The sequence below is a fragment of the Eschrichtius robustus genome, chromosome 17 (genome assembly GCF_028021215.1).
Source record: "Eschrichtius robustus isolate mEscRob2 chromosome 17, mEscRob2.pri, whole genome shotgun sequence".
NCBI classification, from domain to species: domain Eukaryota; kingdom Metazoa; phylum Chordata; class Mammalia; order Artiodactyla; family Eschrichtiidae; genus Eschrichtius; species Eschrichtius robustus.
The window spans coordinates 49,525,596-49,543,332 of NC_090840.1; the positions used below are offsets into that span (position 1 = coordinate 49,525,596).

General features: G+C 33.7%; 1 protein-coding gene across 7 annotated transcripts in view; it reads left to right on the forward strand.

The window, feature by feature from the left end:
• Positions 1-17,737, forward strand: part of VPS13B (vacuolar protein sorting 13 homolog B) — a 765,002-nt gene that overhangs the window by 346,834 nt on the left and 400,431 nt on the right. For all 7 annotated transcript variants that reach the window (XM_068526231.1, XM_068526229.1, XM_068526230.1 and 4 more), the window contains exon 23: positions 6,607-6,841. In XM_068526231.1, the coding sequence (XP_068382332.1) occupies positions 6,607-6,841 (235 nt within the window). The remainder of the gene's footprint in view (positions 1-6,606; positions 6,842-17,737) is intronic.

Consider the following 17,737-nt stretch of genomic DNA (forward strand, 5'->3'; position numbering starts at 1 on the left):
GGAGGGAGTCTTAATTGGCATTCCAGGTTCTGATCTGGGTAGATAGTGATGCCATTACATGATAGGAGAAGCAGCTTTTCAAGGTTAGCAGCAAATTGGGAGTTTGAATTTACACATGTATTTGAAATGCCTGTGAGATATCCAGGTATCTCTTAGACTGAATATTCATATCTGGAGTTTAAGGAAGAAATATAATTTTGGAAATCATCTACAGATGGTTATAACTAGGAGAATTCAGAAAAGTATGTTAAGTTGAAAGAGCAGTGGGCCAAGCAAATACCATTTCCAAAGTAGTCAGTATAAGAGAAAGTATCCTTGAAGCAAACCCTAAAGGAATCATCAGAAATGTAGAAGGAAAGGTCAGAGAGTTCAAGGAAGCCAAGGATGTATAGAATTTCAAGGAGCCATTGTTCAGCACTATCAGATTCTGGATGTTAACTCTGGGCTTAACTTTGTTTATCTGTAATATGAAATGGCTAGATTAAGTAATGTTTAAGATATTTCCAATTCTAATGTTCTTATGTAATTCTTTTGGTTCTTTTGCTTGTTTTGTAATGATGCAGTGCCTTCATTAGCTTTATCACGAACAATGAACTTAATCTTTTATGTCATTATGGATTAGTTATAAGTAAAGATACTGATGTTGCTCTTTTTTTTCCTTCTTTCTTTTTTTTTTATTTTTTATTTTGGCTAAATACACATGTAACATTTACCTTAACCATTTTTTTAAGTGTACAGTTTAGTCTGTTGTTCCTCAGTTGACTAAGCTTATTGTGTATAAATTAACATTTAATTATGGGAGTACTAAATTATATGTATTTGTATAGATTATTTTGAAAATGATCAAGGCACCTTGCTTGCCTCACTCCTAGTCCCAGGCCTGTATTATACATTTCCGAATGTTAGTATATTCTGAAAAAGTTCAAAAATAAAACTAGATTCTGATTCAGTGATCAAAATCTAGGCCCTAAAACTGAGTTTTTTAAAAAGTTGTGTCCATTGTCCAAGACGTTTTATGAGCCAAAGTATAAAAAAGAAAACCCTGAAGTTGTCATCAGATTAAACAAAACATCATAACTTAAAGCCATCTAAGGATTATTCTTTTAATGAAAGTTTGAGCAAGTAAATGTGCTTGGAATCAGAGTTTCTGGAAAGTTGATTTTGGAGCCAAAGTTGATATTTGCTAAGCCCATGAACTTTTTTACTTATTTTAGAAAGACGTACATTGCATTAAGACATCAACAATATTTGTGATAACCTATTTGTTTTTCAGTGGGAAAAAGAACTTGCATACTTAATTGTTATTGGATTGTTTTATAGTGCTAAATGTAGTGCTGAACAATTTTTTAATATGAATTTGGTTTGGGGGGGGGTCCTTTTCACCACAGATTAGCATAAACTCATTGTTTCTGCAATTTTTATCCGTCTGCTCATCAGCAAAGCTCCTGTCTATTACATTTTTTATTCCAGAACCACATAATTGGCAATGGCAAGCGATTGACAAAATAGAAGTACTCTGGCCTAGAATTCACTAATAAAGGAGAACATTACCCTGGTTTTTGCCAAACTCAAGTCTTTTTGTCTTTTACATTGAAGATCATGTTGCTGTCCTATGGCATTTCCTGGGTGTTTTTATTTAGTTTCTTAAGTCTTCTGACTGTGGACAGTATAGTGTAATGGACACTTTATTTTCCATACAAAGCATCCTGATCTCCTTCTTTTTGCTAATAACCTTTTATTCCTTTTAGGGAATGACTTTCCACGTTCTGTGAGATTTTGGTGAGAATGTCAAAGTTTCTCAAGCAACATAAGCCAGTTAAGCTAGAGCAATTGAATTTTTTCTCCCAGAAAGTTATATATAGCGTATGACCAGTGATGCAGTTATTGCACGATACACTTAATGTTCTCAAGTCCAGTGAACTTCCTGGCTTATCTCCAGGATGAGATAAGACATTTCAGGCTAGACACATCAGTTGTCAATCACATTAATTATGAAAGTAATTATTTCCTTTAATACTTAAAATTTGCACACAGGGCTATATTTTTATTTATAGGCATTGAGAAAGTGACAGCAGTTGCCTGGTAGTTTGTTAGAAAGAGGAAGTCTGGAATACAAATCTAGGAATTTTTTTCATGTCTTCCCTTGACAAGTATCTATGGGAAAAGTGTGGAGATTTGTAACACTCACTGTGGAAAAGAAGACAAGGTGCACTTTTGAGGTTTTTAACTAATGCCCTAAATTGTGTATATTTAGATTTCTACGAAATGGGAAGATATCCCAAATATTTTCATAATGTATTGAGAATTTATAGAATAAGAAAACAATTTGGGCTGTAGCTTATTTATGTTTCATAGTGCAGATATAATACTACTTACTTTGTTGGCCTCTGTATGCATAGATAGCTAAACCATAAGCAACAGCATTTTAAAATAAAAGGATTGTGAACATCTTTTATAAATCCATGAGAACTAATATATGGATCTAGTGTATAGTAGATATTTAGTGTATGTTCATTGGCTTTGTTTATTTAGCGAACATTTAGGTGGCAGTTAATATGTTACATCTTTATATCAAAGCTGATTTCCCCCCTTTACAGATGAAGAAACTGAAGTCATGGAGAGACTAAATAACTTGTCAAAGGTTCCACAGCTGGAGATGAACCCATCTGGCTGACAAGTCAATTTTATTAATTACTAGGTGTCTCTGTGAAATGAAATGATGAACAACATGCATTAAACAATTATTTTAATTAACATCAATATCTGGTGCTAATAAAAATAATTGTGTTCACTTATTTAACAATTATTTAATACCTAGTATATGCTAGGTGCTGTACTATGAACTGAGACTGTAGCATGAACAAAATAAGCACAGTGTCTGACATTATAGACTTTATTATGCTCTAGTGAAAATTATGTAAGGCTATTAGTATTTTAAAATCCTCTTGTTTCAAGTTTCTTAAATGCTGGGACTATGTCTTTTGTCTCTGTTTTCCTGACTTCCAGCTCAGTTAATGGTGGATGTTAAAGAATGCATGAATAAAAGAAAGAAAAATTGAATGAAAATACAACTTGCAATGTTTCTTCACTTTTATTTTTTACTTGAAACTGTTTCCTGAGGAGTAAAATACATTCATGCAGAGAACATTTCATTCTGTAGAAATTTTCTAACTATAATTATCACTAAAGTTTCAAGGGTTTTTTTTTTTTTTGAGTAAATTTATTTATTTATTTATTTATGGCTGCGTCAGGTCTTCGTTGCTGTGCACGGGCTTTCTCTACTTGTGGTGAGCGGGGGCTACTCTTTGTTGCGGTGTGCGGACTTCTCATTGCGGTGGCTTCTCTTGTTGTGGAGCATTGGCTCTAGGTGTGTGGGCTTCAGTAGTTGTGGCATGCGGGCTCAGTAGTTGTGGCTCGCGGGCTCTAGAGCGCAGGCTCAGTAGTTGTGGCGCACAGGCTTACTTGCTCCGCAGCATGTGGTATCTTCCCGGACCAGAAATCGAACCTATGTCCCCTGCATAGGCAGGCGGATTCTTAACCACTGTGCCACGAGGGAAGTCCAAGTTTCAAGTTTTGAAGAAAGGAAAACGTTATTTGGGAAATAGGAGCATTATTTAAAAGGGCAGAAAATATGGTGTGACATTTTAAAACATTTATATAAAGTTATTCATATAATGGACAGTGGGCTAATTAAAATGCTTATATTAGGTTAATGTGTAAATGAAACCTGTCTTAGTCTCTTCTTTTTAACTGAGTTATGGTCACAGTTATAGAGCACACAAATTAGAAAAATCAAAGTTTACCAAATCTTACTTATGGAGGATGGGGGTACAAATGGCATATATCTTTTCAAACAGCACTTGAAACTTCAGAAAAAACGGAACTTGGAACTTAAGAAAAAATGCATGACAATCATTTCATTTATTAAAATAATACCGAATAATTTCTACTTTATTGGTTTATCCTCGGCATATGATACTTAGATATGTAGCCCTCTTGACCTAATAGGAATCAAAATAGAGGTGGTTCTACTTCAAGAATTTGTAATAATCCCTTCACTTTAACACATGAATGTGTTCAATATTGGCAAAAGAACATGTTGCTACCAAAACTGAAATAAGATCCTTGAAACAGAAAGGATGTTGCCATGGAAAAATGAAGTAACACTCAGTGCAGCTGTGATGCATTAATGAATAGGATATTTTTTTAAAAGATCATTTGTGTTTGGTGTGGCTCAGAGGGTCCCAACCAGATGGTTTCCATGAACATGATCTGACCCCCGGTTTGAGGACTTCTTACTGGCAGATTACTTCATTTTCTTTCCCTAGGATTGTCAGATCCTTACATTAATACAAAATTTACTGCTGCAGATTTGTATTCACTTATATAAATCACTCAACATTTTACATTAAAACCACAATTTTAGACATACAGTTTAACAGTTATTTTAAGAGTGTAAAAAGATTTATGTGATAGCTTTAGTATACATAATAGATGTAACATTATAATAAGTTTGAACAATTTGGATTATGTATATGTTTTAGTTCTTATCATTAAAAGAATCCCCACAATATACATCATTTTTTAGAAAGTTTATTTTTTACAGTTGTTATGTATGTCAGGCTAACATACTGTTGACTCTGTATGCATTGCTTGGGTTGTTTTAATTTGATTAAATAATTTATTTCCAAATTAGTGGAAATTTGGAATATATTGTGATTTTGGCACAATTTAAATTTGTTTCTCAGGACATCTATGTATAAATCTGTGTATGGCGGCATATTAAACTAATTATCTCACATTGTTGGAAGCGTTTTTCAACATAGCATCAATATTTAACACAGGGACTTCCCTGGTGGTCCAGTGGCTAAGCCTCCGTACTCCCAATGCAAGGGGCCCAGGTTTGATTGCCGGTCAGGGAACTAGATCCCACGTGCCGCAACTAAGAGTTCGTATGCCGCAACTAAAAGATATCACATGCTGCAATGAAGATCCCGCGTGCCACAATGAAGATCCCACGTGCCGCAACTGAGACCCGGCACAGCCAAATAAATTAAATAAATAAATAAATATTTTTCAAAATCTAACATAAAGTGTTAAACACTGACCCTTCATTGTTTGACCTTAAAACCATAATTAATATAGGAGAATATGCTGTCAGGGTACCACTTTAACTTGTGCACTTTAACATCACTAATGCATTGTTCTATATTTTAAAACATAAATGTAATACATCTGAGACAATATTCACTTCTATTTCAGAAGTTAACAATGTTGTGATCTTAAATCGACAATGAACTACTTAACCATATACATGCTTAAATTATCTAAGCTACAAGATAAAATTCTAAAATTAAAAAAATCTCATACTTCATGAACCAATGTACTTTTTTTTTTGCAAAATTTTACTTATATTTTTCTTCACTGAGTTCATCAGTTTGTCCATGCACAGAAATATTGAAGGGAAGATGAGTAAGTGTACTTAATTTGTAAGACTGGCAAATTATTTATCATATCAAGGAATTCCAGTGCTGTTACATATCATGCTCTCACTAAGGAATATATTAACCCCAAGAGAAGGAATATTACTTTATTCTTAGTTATGTTTTATAAAATATGATCTCTTTGTTATTTTAAGTTGCTAGACTATCCAAACATTTTTCAAGCAAACAAATTTTAGTTTTTATTAGATAATACCTTTGTAAGCCAAATATTTTATAGAAAATTAAAGGTTTTATTTTGTATTTTCTTAAAAATAATTTAAGTATGGTAGGCTGTTTGGGCAGTTTACTAACCAGGTACAGAATATTACCTTGTAAGAGAGTCACCTAAGACTAATAGGCTTTAACTTACATTGCTTTTGAATTAAAAACTCATGATGTATTCAATTTTTTATTTGGTCTTGCTTAGTCTTACTTTAACTCTGTTAGGGTCTGGCAACCTAAGTAACTACACTGGGGATAGGGGAACATAAAAATTTCACATGAAATCATAATTTAGGTAATAAGTCGAAGTATGATAAAAGTAGGGAATAGCACTCTGATTTTTAAGTCTCCTGAATTTTCTTCATTACTATATGTTATAAACATGTTCTCCTTTAATGTTTGTCTAGAGATGTAATCTGAACATTTAAAATATTCTTTTCTTAAATTTCAGTATGTGAAGTAAGGGAGAAATTCACATAGAAATAGCTGTTTGTGGTTTTTTATTTTTTAAAGTAAGAGTAATAAAATGCTAGTCCGTTCTAAGGCCTTAGCTGGTGTTAACAAAATGTAATGAACTGCAAAAAAAGGAGGATTTTCTCACCTTTTTTTGCCAGCACATTTTCTAACTCAATCATGTTTCTTGGAAAGAACTGTGGAAAGGCAGATATGTTTTCATTTCATGTCACTGTGCTCTTTTGATCAAATTTATAGCAAGAAACAATACCTTTTCAAGTGTTTGTTGTATTCTTTAGTGAAAGTAACTCATAAAGACATAAGTATGGGGCATTTTCTTTTTTTTGGCTTGCCTGTGTATTCTGGTAAAGATATTAGATGTTTGAGGATACATTTACTCTCAAATTTAGTCTGATCCAAATATTTTGATTCTGCTTTTCTTTTCTAGCTTGAAGTACAATCTTGTTGTGTGTTCATCCCAAGTGATAGCTTGCCTTCCCCAAGTACAATTGTATCTGGTGACATTCCTGGAACAGTAAGAAGTTGGTACCATGGACAAACCAGCATGCCAGGAACACTTGTTCTCTGTTTGCCTCAAATAAAAATTGTTAGTGCTGGCCACAAGTATATGGAACCTCTGCAGGAGATTCCTTTTGTCATCCCACGACCCATCCTTGAAGAAGGTACTTTTTAAAAAAAGTCTTCCTATGGTTATTATCCTATGGTTATTATATTTTATACTGATATTTTTAGTTTTACTGCTTTTTTTTTTTTTTAATGCCAGTGCATTTCTGAATCAGTCTTCTCATTGAAAGAACTGCATGGAAATGAACTAAGTGATCTACAAAGTGGATCTACAAAGAGAGATATACAAAGTGAATGAACTAAGTGATGATGTTTATTGATAGCCACACCTTTTATATATATGGAGACTATATATATATATATACACACATATATATATATATATGGAGACTATCTACAAAAGATCATATAGAATACAGTATAATCACTGAAATGCTAAACATAGACAAAATTAACTTGAGAAGAAAGTTGGTTTCAGATGTTTGCATTAGGCTGAACTAAGAATTATAAGTAGGTTGATTTTAATTTAAGCCACTTGACTTACGAATGGATGTATCATAAATACATAATCAAATGAATACATTATTTACAGCAAGCATGATATATTTCTAGATTACTCATTTATTTAAATAAAGTAGATAATTGTGTGATGGTTGGAGCCATGGATCTTTCTTCAGTAAATACTTGATTTCTGATGTTGCAGTGTTTTCAGTTGCAGGTTCATACCCTTTTGAACTTTGATGTATTCATTTCAAACTGTGTGAACCTGGAAAAGTTTTGAGTCACAAAGTAAATAATGTGAATCTATATTTTAATAACAAGCCTCAAATTTTTTGACAGTGCTAAATAGGTCAACACCTTGTTCGTATTATTAGGATGTAAGTGTCTGAATCCTGATATCGTTCAGATTACCACAGTACTGTTATTGAAAAGCAGGTACAGTCTGCAATTTTTGATTTTGACTTAATGTCGATTTCTCTCTCCTTTTCTCTATTGAAATTTCCATTGAAATCTAGTTTTCGTAGGTTTATCAAAAGTAAGCATGATTTTACTGGCAGAAATTAATGTTGGTACTTAATGATATGAATACCATTATCATAAAATCATAGAATTGTGAGAGTTAGAAGGAACTTCTTTAGAGTTCTTCTTAAGTGCTCTTTGTCTTGATAATTTCTCTAGCATATTGGACATAGCCGTTCTTTGTTATTTGTTTTTGGTTATAGGGAATTCCTTATTATCACAATAGCTATTACATGTCATATCAAAGATATGCTAGAGTGAAGTGAGCTCATAAAGCTCATAAAGTGAGCTGGGAGTGCTTCCTCCTTTTTTTAAAAATTTTAACTCTGGAATAATTTTTGTAAGATTAAAATGATTTGTACCTTGACTTTTTGTTAAAACTCAATGATAAAATTCACATATTGTAAAATTCTTCCTTTTAAAGTATACAGTTAGATGATTTTTAGTGTATTTACAATTTTTATGCAACCATCACCATAAAATTTTAGAAGAGTTTTATCACCCTAAAAAGAATTGGTATATCATTAGCACTTACTCCTCTTTCTCCCTTCCCCCCAGACCCTATGAACCACTTGTCTTTCTATCCCTATGAATTTGCTTATTCTAGACATTTCATATGAATGAAATAACAAAATTTGTGGTCTTTTGTGACTGGCTTCTTTCACGTACCATTATAAGTGGTACGTGAAAGAAGCCATCTTTCACTTCTTTCATAGAACCATTGTTATAGCATGTATGTCTTCATTCCTTTTTATGGCTGAATAATTCATTTTATGGATATACCACATTTTATTTATTCATTGATTACTTGATGGACATTTGTGTTGTTTCCACTTTTTGGCTATTATGAATAATGCTGCTATGATCATTCTTGTACACTGTTTTGCATGGACATATGTTTTAATTTCTATTAGATATATATAGTAGAATTGTTGGGTCATTTGGTAACTGTGCTTAGCTTTTGAGGAATTGACAGACTGTTTTTCAAAATATCTGTGCCATTTTACAATCCCACATCAATGAATGAAGGTTCTAATTTATTCACATATTTTCATGTGGAAGTATAGTTGATTTACAATATTAATTTATCCATATCTGTGTCACCACTTATTATTGTTGTCTTGTTATTGTCTTATTGATTCTAGCCTTCTCAGGGGGTGGGAAGTGGTATCTAGTGGTTTTGATTTTCATTTCCAAAATGTCTAATGATGTTGAGCATCTTTTCATGTGCTCAGTGGCCATTTGTAGATCTTGTTCTGTATTTTCTTCTTCTATTCAAATCCTTTCTTTTTTTAAAAAATATTTTAAAATTTATTTTGGCTGCACTGGGTCTTAGTTGCGGCACGTGGGATCTTCGTTGTGGCATGCGAGATTTTCAGTTGCGGCATGCAGGCTTCTTACTTGCGGCATGCAGACTCTTTAGTGGCAGCATGCGAACTCTTAGTTGTGGCATGTGGACTTCTTAGTTGCAGCATGTATGCAGGATCTAGTTCCCTGACCAGGGATCAAACCCGGGCCCCCTGCATTGGGAGCACGGAGTCTTACCCACTGGACCACCAGGGAAGTCCCTTTTCAAATCCTTTGCCCACTTTTTAGTTGGGTATTTGTCTCTTTATTGCTGAGTTGTAAGAGTTATTTATATATTCTGATATTAGACCCTTATTAGATATGTGATTTGCAAATATTTTCTCCCATTTCTCCCATCCTCCATTTCTCCTGTTATCTGTTCACTATCTTGTTTGAATTTATTTAGTTGTTTAAATAACAGTTTTTTTCCTTTATACTGTAATATATGTTATTTTAATTCCTTTTTTCTCCTACTAGATTGGAAATTTTTCCTTAACTATTTTTTCTTTCAATCTTAGAAATTAACACCCTTTCCTCAAAGTCAACTCTGGTCCTAGAAATATTAAGCTGCATATTTAATTTATTAAATTATGCATTAAATCAAGTTATTTACTCTGCTCCTGAACAACACACAGGTGTTAAACTACTTTAATTCAATCATCCTCTCTGGATTAATGGGTTATCACTTAAAAAAAATAATTGCTTATATTTATTGCATATATATAATCAGGGCAGGGTTTGGAAAATTTATTTAGTAAGGAGCCAGATAGTAAACGTTTTCAGTTTTGCCAGTTACGTGGTCTTGTTGCAACTACTCAACTCTGCTTTGGAGTGCAGAAGCAGCCGTAGGCAATATGTCAATGAACTGACATGACTGTGTTTCTATGAAACTTTATTTACAAAATCTGATAGTCAGATTTGGTCATGGGCCATGTTTGTGGACTCCTATACTAGTGCCTTACTAGACATTCCTTCTTACAATTCAGTCCTTTATTCTATCTCAGATCATTTTCCTTTTGCCTTTTTGTGATGATATGTTGTTAGCAAACTTAATTTTGTTTGTTTGAAAATGTCTTTATTTTGCCCTCCTTTTTGAAAGATATATTGCTGGATATATAATTTCTTTGTTGGTAGTTATTTTTGTCTGACCCATTAAAAATTACGTTGGGCTGACTCTTGCTTTTCATTGTCCTATTGACAATGAAAATATTTATCTGCAATGTCCACTTGCAGTTTGTGTTTCTTTGAAGGTATTTTGTCCTTCCTCTCTGGCAGCTTTCAGAATTTTTTAAGTCTTTGTGTTTTAAAGTTTTAGTGTTGGTGTCTTTTATGAGTTCTGCAGGTTTTCTGGCATAATCTCTTCAGATACTGCCTGTGCCTCATTCTTTCTTACATATATTTTAGAATTTTTCACATTTTTACTGTATTATTCTTGTCTCTTCTTTGTACTTTTATATTTTTTCTCTTTGACTTGCTGACCTGCATTCTCAGTAATTTCTTTAATCTGATCCTCCATTTCATTAATTTTTTAAAGCTGGGTCTAATATGCTGTTAAACAGTTATTCATTGAATTTTTTGAATAAACTTTTATAGAATTCAAATATATCATATAGAAAACTGCAGAACTCTTAGTTCACAGCTTGATACGTTTTATAATAAACCTACCCCTGTTGCCTACATCTGAATCAAGATCAAAAATATTACCAGCACCCAGGAGATCTTCTCTAGTTCCTTGTGAGCCTCTCTTTCTTCAGATTCAAACTGCATCTTGACATCTAAAACCATAAATTAATTTACCTGTTTCTGAACTTTATAGCACTTTATTAAATTTAAATTTTTACTTATGATATTTTTTTCATTTTGATTGATTTTTAAAACTCCTTTTTATTCATAATTTTCAAGGCTTCCTTGTGTTTCTTGATACATGAATCATTTATTTTATATTATTGTCTAATTCCTGCCGACTCTTCCCTACTAGGCCTAGTATTCCTTGTGCATTCTTTGTTCTTTTTTATAGGGAGAGAGGTTATTTATTTTCTTTGGAAATTTGTCTATAGAAATTTTTTGAAGAGTAGCCGAAAGATTCCTCCTATACATACTTGAATTTACTTCTGATACATTGGGAGTATTACCAGTTCAGGAACACTTGCAACTAAATTCCTTGTTAGAGGTTTTTATGCCACTCATATACTAAAAATTTGAGTTAGAACTTACAGGATTGGCTGTGGTTATCAGTATTTTTCTTACTCTGTTCAAAGTTCAGTTTTCTGGTAGAGTTTTAGTTGGGTCATGTAGAGAGCAGAAAAATGGGGCAGTTTTATTTCTAGTTTACCCTAACATTAGTATCGTAGCCATTTGCATACAAGCCTTGTGTCCTGTTAAGTTCTTCAGTACTAATTGGCCTAGGGCTTTGTCTTTAATCAGCCTTACTTGTGAACAAGGATGTTCAATTTCACGTTTTGAAATGCCTCAAGCGATTTGTTTTGTTTACCTCTGAGTTTCTGGCTTCTCTCATTCCCTTGCATTAATAATCTTTACTTTTTGGAGAAACTCATTAATGATTTTAAGGAGATATTGTGTGTGTGCATGTGCGTGTTTGTGTGTGTAAACAAATATAAGTTTTAATCTTAGTATGTGTTACATATAAACATTTTATAAATACATTCATCATTTTCATTTGTTTTTAGTGTAAGGGTCATTCAGGGAATGAAATCTACCATTGTTTCTGGAAATAGAATCCCCCAGTGAGGTTAAAGATGTTATGACAATATTATAGCACCCCCTTAATGGATTTTATGAAAGGACTGATGTGTACTACCGTACTATTTGTTATCTCTTCAATACTCATTTCAAATCCCTCTTACTCCTGCAGCGCTCCTGCCAACTTCAACTGTTTGTCCTTTTCATTTGATAAATTGTTTTATTCTTATCTTGTTTTTCCAATATATTATGAATGTCTTAAGAACTACAGAAGTCTCCATCTTTAAATCATAAGATGTTATTATATTCTCTGATTTTTTTTCTAGAACTGAGTTAGAATCTTAGTTTATTTTCAACTTTTAAAAATATCATATACCAGATGGAGAGCACTAGAATCAAATAGAAACTTCTAAAGTCTATTTTTCATACTCCCTAGGAGACTATAGAGTGACTATATAATCAACATTGAAACCTAAATTTTACTTTAGGTTTCAGTTTTTTAACCACCTGGTTATTCTCATTGGCCAAACCTACTTTGAGGAAAGGAGGTTATTTCAAGATATTTAAAACTTCTTCAGGCATTAAAAAAACCGTAGATATTAACTTCTGAAAGACCATAAGTATATATTTTTTCTTCATTTTAAATGTTGTTTGTAAAAATATTTGAGTATAACCCTTTGATGCATACATGTAAAAAGTAGTTTACTCTTTATCTTTATACCTGTGCATAGATTGAGAAAGAATCTGGAGGTCTGTTCACTTTCAGTTTTCAACTAGTCCTCCTGGTTTCAGTGTCATTCCGCATTCTCTTTTTCAAACATATTTGAGTATTGGAACCTGTTGAAGGATGGTTGTCATGAATCAGATTGATCCTTTATGGTTTATCTCTCTGGGCCTCAGTCACTTGCTATTTATCTGTTATATTTATATGTTTAAAAATTTCGTGATATTACTTATCTGCTGTTTTGTCCTCTCCTGTTCTCATCCTCATTTTGATTTATAATGCTTTTTTTCTCTCTCAATGTCATTTTGCCGGTTTCAGAATGTAGATAAATATTTTTAATCATTCATGATCAACCAGATATACAATGTACCTAAATCTATACCACCTTCCGATTGTGCTTCTTTCTAGTCTGCTTCTCCAATACTATTATTGTTTTGTGTTCAACTCATTTTTGTTCAGTAAATGTTTTTTGATAATTGTAGATGATGGATTTGGTGAAAGTCTGAGAGGGCATGGGCTCAGGGGAAGATAGGAAAATTGGAGGCAAGGAGATTAGATATTGCATCTAGCTATATAGTTGTCTGGAAACATGACTGTCACACCCAGAATGGTGGTGATAGGGATGGAGAAAATGGGAAAGAATAGAGAAATATTTAACAAAAAAACTGGCAAAACTTTGTGACTGGATTAGTTATAGATAGTGAAAGAGAAGTAAATGTGTAGAATAACTCCATGGTTCCTAGCTTGGATGTCTGTGTAGACGTTTATATGGTTAATATTATGATTACAAATAAAGAAAGAGGTTTAGTTTTGGGTGTGGAAGATAGGAAGGATGAATTTAGGTTGGCACATACTGTAGAGTGTTTGTGGGACATTCAGGTAAATGTATCTAATAAGCTGTTGCATATATGGGTCTAGAGCTCAAAAGAGGAATCACTGTTAGAGATACACGATGTGATAGCAGGGAAAACCATGAAAAAAGATGTGATCACCTGAAATCACTTACGTAGAGGCAAATAAGTATAATCCAGATAGAAAAAGGGGGAAACACTAATGTTCACTGGCTGAAAAGGAAAAAAAAATAATCTATGTTGAAAACTGTGAGTAAGGTAAGTACGGAAAAACCCATGAGGCAGTAGTATCATGGAAGACACACGATCTAGTCATTTAAATGTAGCACAGATGCCCAATAAGATGAGGACTAAAAGGTGTGAAAGGGATTTGACAATTTTGGGTGATTGGTTTCTCTTATCACAGTACTTTCAGAGGAATAGTGTTAATGCAGGTCAGATGATGGTGCCTTAAGGACTAAACTGAAAGTGAAAAATTAATATAACAAATTTCCAGTGTCTTTAAAAACATATTTGAGAAAGACGGAAAAGAGAGATGGTATTTAGATGTATATATACCTTGATATCCTTTGGTTGTACACAACAGAAACCAAGTCAGGATAATTTAAGCAAAAATGGAGCTTAATGATTCATTGTCTGTATTCTACTGTGGGAAACAACTTTGAATTTTTAGTTAAAATTTTGATATTTCACCATTTGACTTTGGTGGTTATGAAGACCGTGTTTTCAGTGAAAGCTTTCTTTATCTTTTATTTTTAGCTTGGATTCATAACTCCTGTGAAGTTATTTTTCTCTTGCTCTTTGTCTTTGGTGTTGTTTGGTTATCATTCTGGAGTTCTAAATTTCTATTAAAACCTTAAGTTTTGAATCTAGTTGTTTAGATTCAAAATACAGTGATCTAGTCAATATGGTATGAACAAAATGAAAAAAAAACCCTTTAGCATTACAAAGATGATCAATATGATGAACAAAAGGGTTCTCATTTTATAGATTTGAGCCTTCTTCTATACTGAACTTGGACTTCAAAGTTCAAAATGAGGAACTGTTTGTTGAAATGTGTCATCTGATTTCAGTTGCCATGGGAAGGGAGAGATGATCGCTAATATGGCCAGATCCAATCTGTGTAGGGTGTGTGGGTCAAAATCAACATCTTGAATTTCATTAGAGAGTATTTGCAGTGAGGCTTGCAGATGTAATTTGCTACATCTAGCTCACACCTCTGAGCAGATGGGTTTCTACCCTTTGCCTAGCCGAGGTTTGTTTTTCCTTTTTTGAAAGAGTTGCCTGTGACTTTAATAAAATATTTTGACAGAGTTGGAATATAAAGATCATTTATAAATTAAAACTCTGCTATTGTTGGATTTAGTGAGTTTTAATAGAAACTGATGTGAAAATTGTTGAGCATCTATGAAAAACATGAGGGCTATTTTTTCCGTGTAATTCTGGTCACCTTAGTTGTTCATATGTATTGTTACAGTATAGATATTTTTAAAATATCATAGTTTGATAATCATAATTTCCACTTGTTCTGAAAGATGATGATGTACTATTGCAGTAGTTTTTTCCCCCAGCTTTACTCAGTGTCTTTGACTTTAATTCTTAAACCGTATGTAAATGAGGTTGCCTGAGTAAAAGAGGAAGCTCAGAAAAGAGCTTTAGATTTGTTCTTGATGGTGTTGTTTTTAAATAAATTTCTTGGAAGCCATCATACATGTATAATAAATGAAGTTAAGCTGTTGAACTGCCTAAACATATTTAATATAATTGCTACGGACATTGTTCTCTTCTCAGTAGCTCACATTCATCCTGCTCAATCATTTGTTTACCTCTGGGTTCTATGACTTTTAAAGGCTGGACAAGGAACCTTACTTTATTTATTTCCTGTTAATCAATTTTGCATTTTCCACCCTCCCACACAAACACCTATTTTAAAAACAAAAACCAATATGGCAGATCTAATATCCTGCTCACCTTTTAAAAATAAACTATATAATTTACATTGCCTTAAGATCTTAAAAATATGGTTTTTAAATGATACCAAGGTAGCATTCTAATTAATGGGAATTTTTAAATTCAGATACAGTTGACATATAAAATTTTGTAAGTTTAAGGTGTACAGCATGCTGATTTGATACACATATATTGCAATATGATTACCACTGTGGTGTTAGCTAACATTTCTATCAGGTCACATAATTATCATTTCTTTTTTTGTGGTGAGAACGTTTAAGATCTAGTCTCTTAGGAACTTTGAAGTGTGTAATATAGTATTGTTGACTGAAAATCACTATGCTGTGCATTAGATCTTCAAATCTTATAGTTGCAAGTTTGCACTCTTTAGCAGTATCTCTCCAATATCCTTACCCTCCAGCCCCTGGTAACCACCATTCTTTTATTTGTCTGAGTTCAGCTTTTTTAGATTTCATGTACAAGTGATATACAGTAGTTGTCTTTCTCTGATTTATCTAACTTAGCATAATGCCCTCATCAAAGGAAATTTGGAAAGCAAGTAACATATACAGGAGAAAATAAAAAATCACTTGATGATGACCACTTTTTTTTTAATAAAGAAGTGATTATTATTATTTTTAAAATTTATTTATTTATTTATTTTTGGCTGTGTTGGGTCTTTGTTGCTGTGCACGGGCTTTCTCTAGTTGTGGCGAGCGGCATCTACTCTTCGTTGTGGCGCGCAGGCTTCTCATTGTGGTGGCTTCTCTTGTTGTGGAGCATGGGCTCTAGGCACGCGGGTTTCAGTAGTTGTGGCTATACGTGATGTTATTTTTCTTTTGCTCCTTTTAAGAATTTCTCTCGTTCTGTAGTTTTCAACAATTGGACTATAATATCTATAGGTATTTATGTTTCAGTATTCACCCTGTTTGAGCTTGGTTGAGCTGCTTGGATGTATGTACTAATGTTATTCATCAATTTGGAGATTTTTCAGCCATTATTTCTTCAAATATTTTTGTGCTGTTTTCTTTCTTCTCTCCTCTGGGCCTTCCATTTTAGGTTAGTACGCTTCAGCTCTCTGAGGCTCTGTTAATTTTTTCTTCAATATATTTTTCTTGTTTTTCAGGATGGATACTTTTTTTTTTTTTTTTTTTTTTTACTTTCAGGAATTGTAGAACATTGATGTTATTGTTGTGTTTTTGCACAAGCAGTAAATAGGCTAACATTTTAGGTACAGGGTAATTATTCTTGAAAAGCAAGGCATCAAAATCAAGTTTATAGTTAATGGCCCGACATGTTGACAGGAGCTATGTGAAAGTCCCAGAGATGTCTCTGAGTTACTGAAAATGTTAAAGATCAGTGTGCTATGCAGGCAGGAGAGAGATGCAAAGGTAGACCCCCTCTGGGGCATTCTGTGGAATACAGATATGCTGGGCTGGTTCCCACACAGGCCAATGTGGAGGAGGTTCTGGGAGGGGTAATCTCATGTCCACCATTGTGCCTGTCCCTTCCATTAATGCCACAAGACTTCTAAGGACAGTATGTGGTATTAACACGCTTATTGTTCCAATCTTGGAGTTTTACTCACCCGGCAGCAGAATGCACAGGTACAGAAAGTGTATCTACAATATGCCAGAAGTGGGGTTGGTGGGGGGTGGGGGCGCTGCATTAGATTCCACAGGGCAGTGGGGGATTGAAACACTCACACCTCTAGCTTCTAAGGAAAGCTGCGACTTAAGCCAAATCCTAAGAGTTTATTTAGGCTTTGATTCAAGGACATGATGGCTTTGCCTTCCTAGATGCTCTCCTTGCCAGTAGGGTCATGTCTTGGATTTGTTGGATGGCTGGTGCTGCTCCTCTGTTAGGCCAACAAGGAAGGGCTCATGGTACAGACCTTTACGTGGCAGATTGAGTGAGAGTGGTGCCTGTGTCCTGGGGAGACCACTGTCTCTGGACTCTGGACAACTCTTGGTCTGACTGATCTCCCTGGCTACCTCAATGACCCCAAGTGCCCTGCCCGTTTTTCTAGATCCTGAAGATCCTGATAACATTGGCTGTCCTTATGTGTTTGTATATAATGGGAGATGTTGAATGCTTACTTGAATAGACTTGAACACGATCCCCAAGTACATTTCTTTAGCATGGACATTCTTCTCCCTCCCAGAGGCAGTCATTTGGGGATTATCTGTTCTTCCTGGTCTCCTTTTGGTTTTCTTCCCTAGTCAGATTGGATAATTTCTATTGATCTGTATTTAGGTTCACTGATTGTTTTTTTTCTTCTGCCAGCATGAATCTGCTATTGAGCTTCTCTACTAAATTATTCATTTCAGTCATTGTACTTTTCTACTTTAAATTTTGATTTGGATTGGGATTGACATATATACACTAATTTGTATAAAATA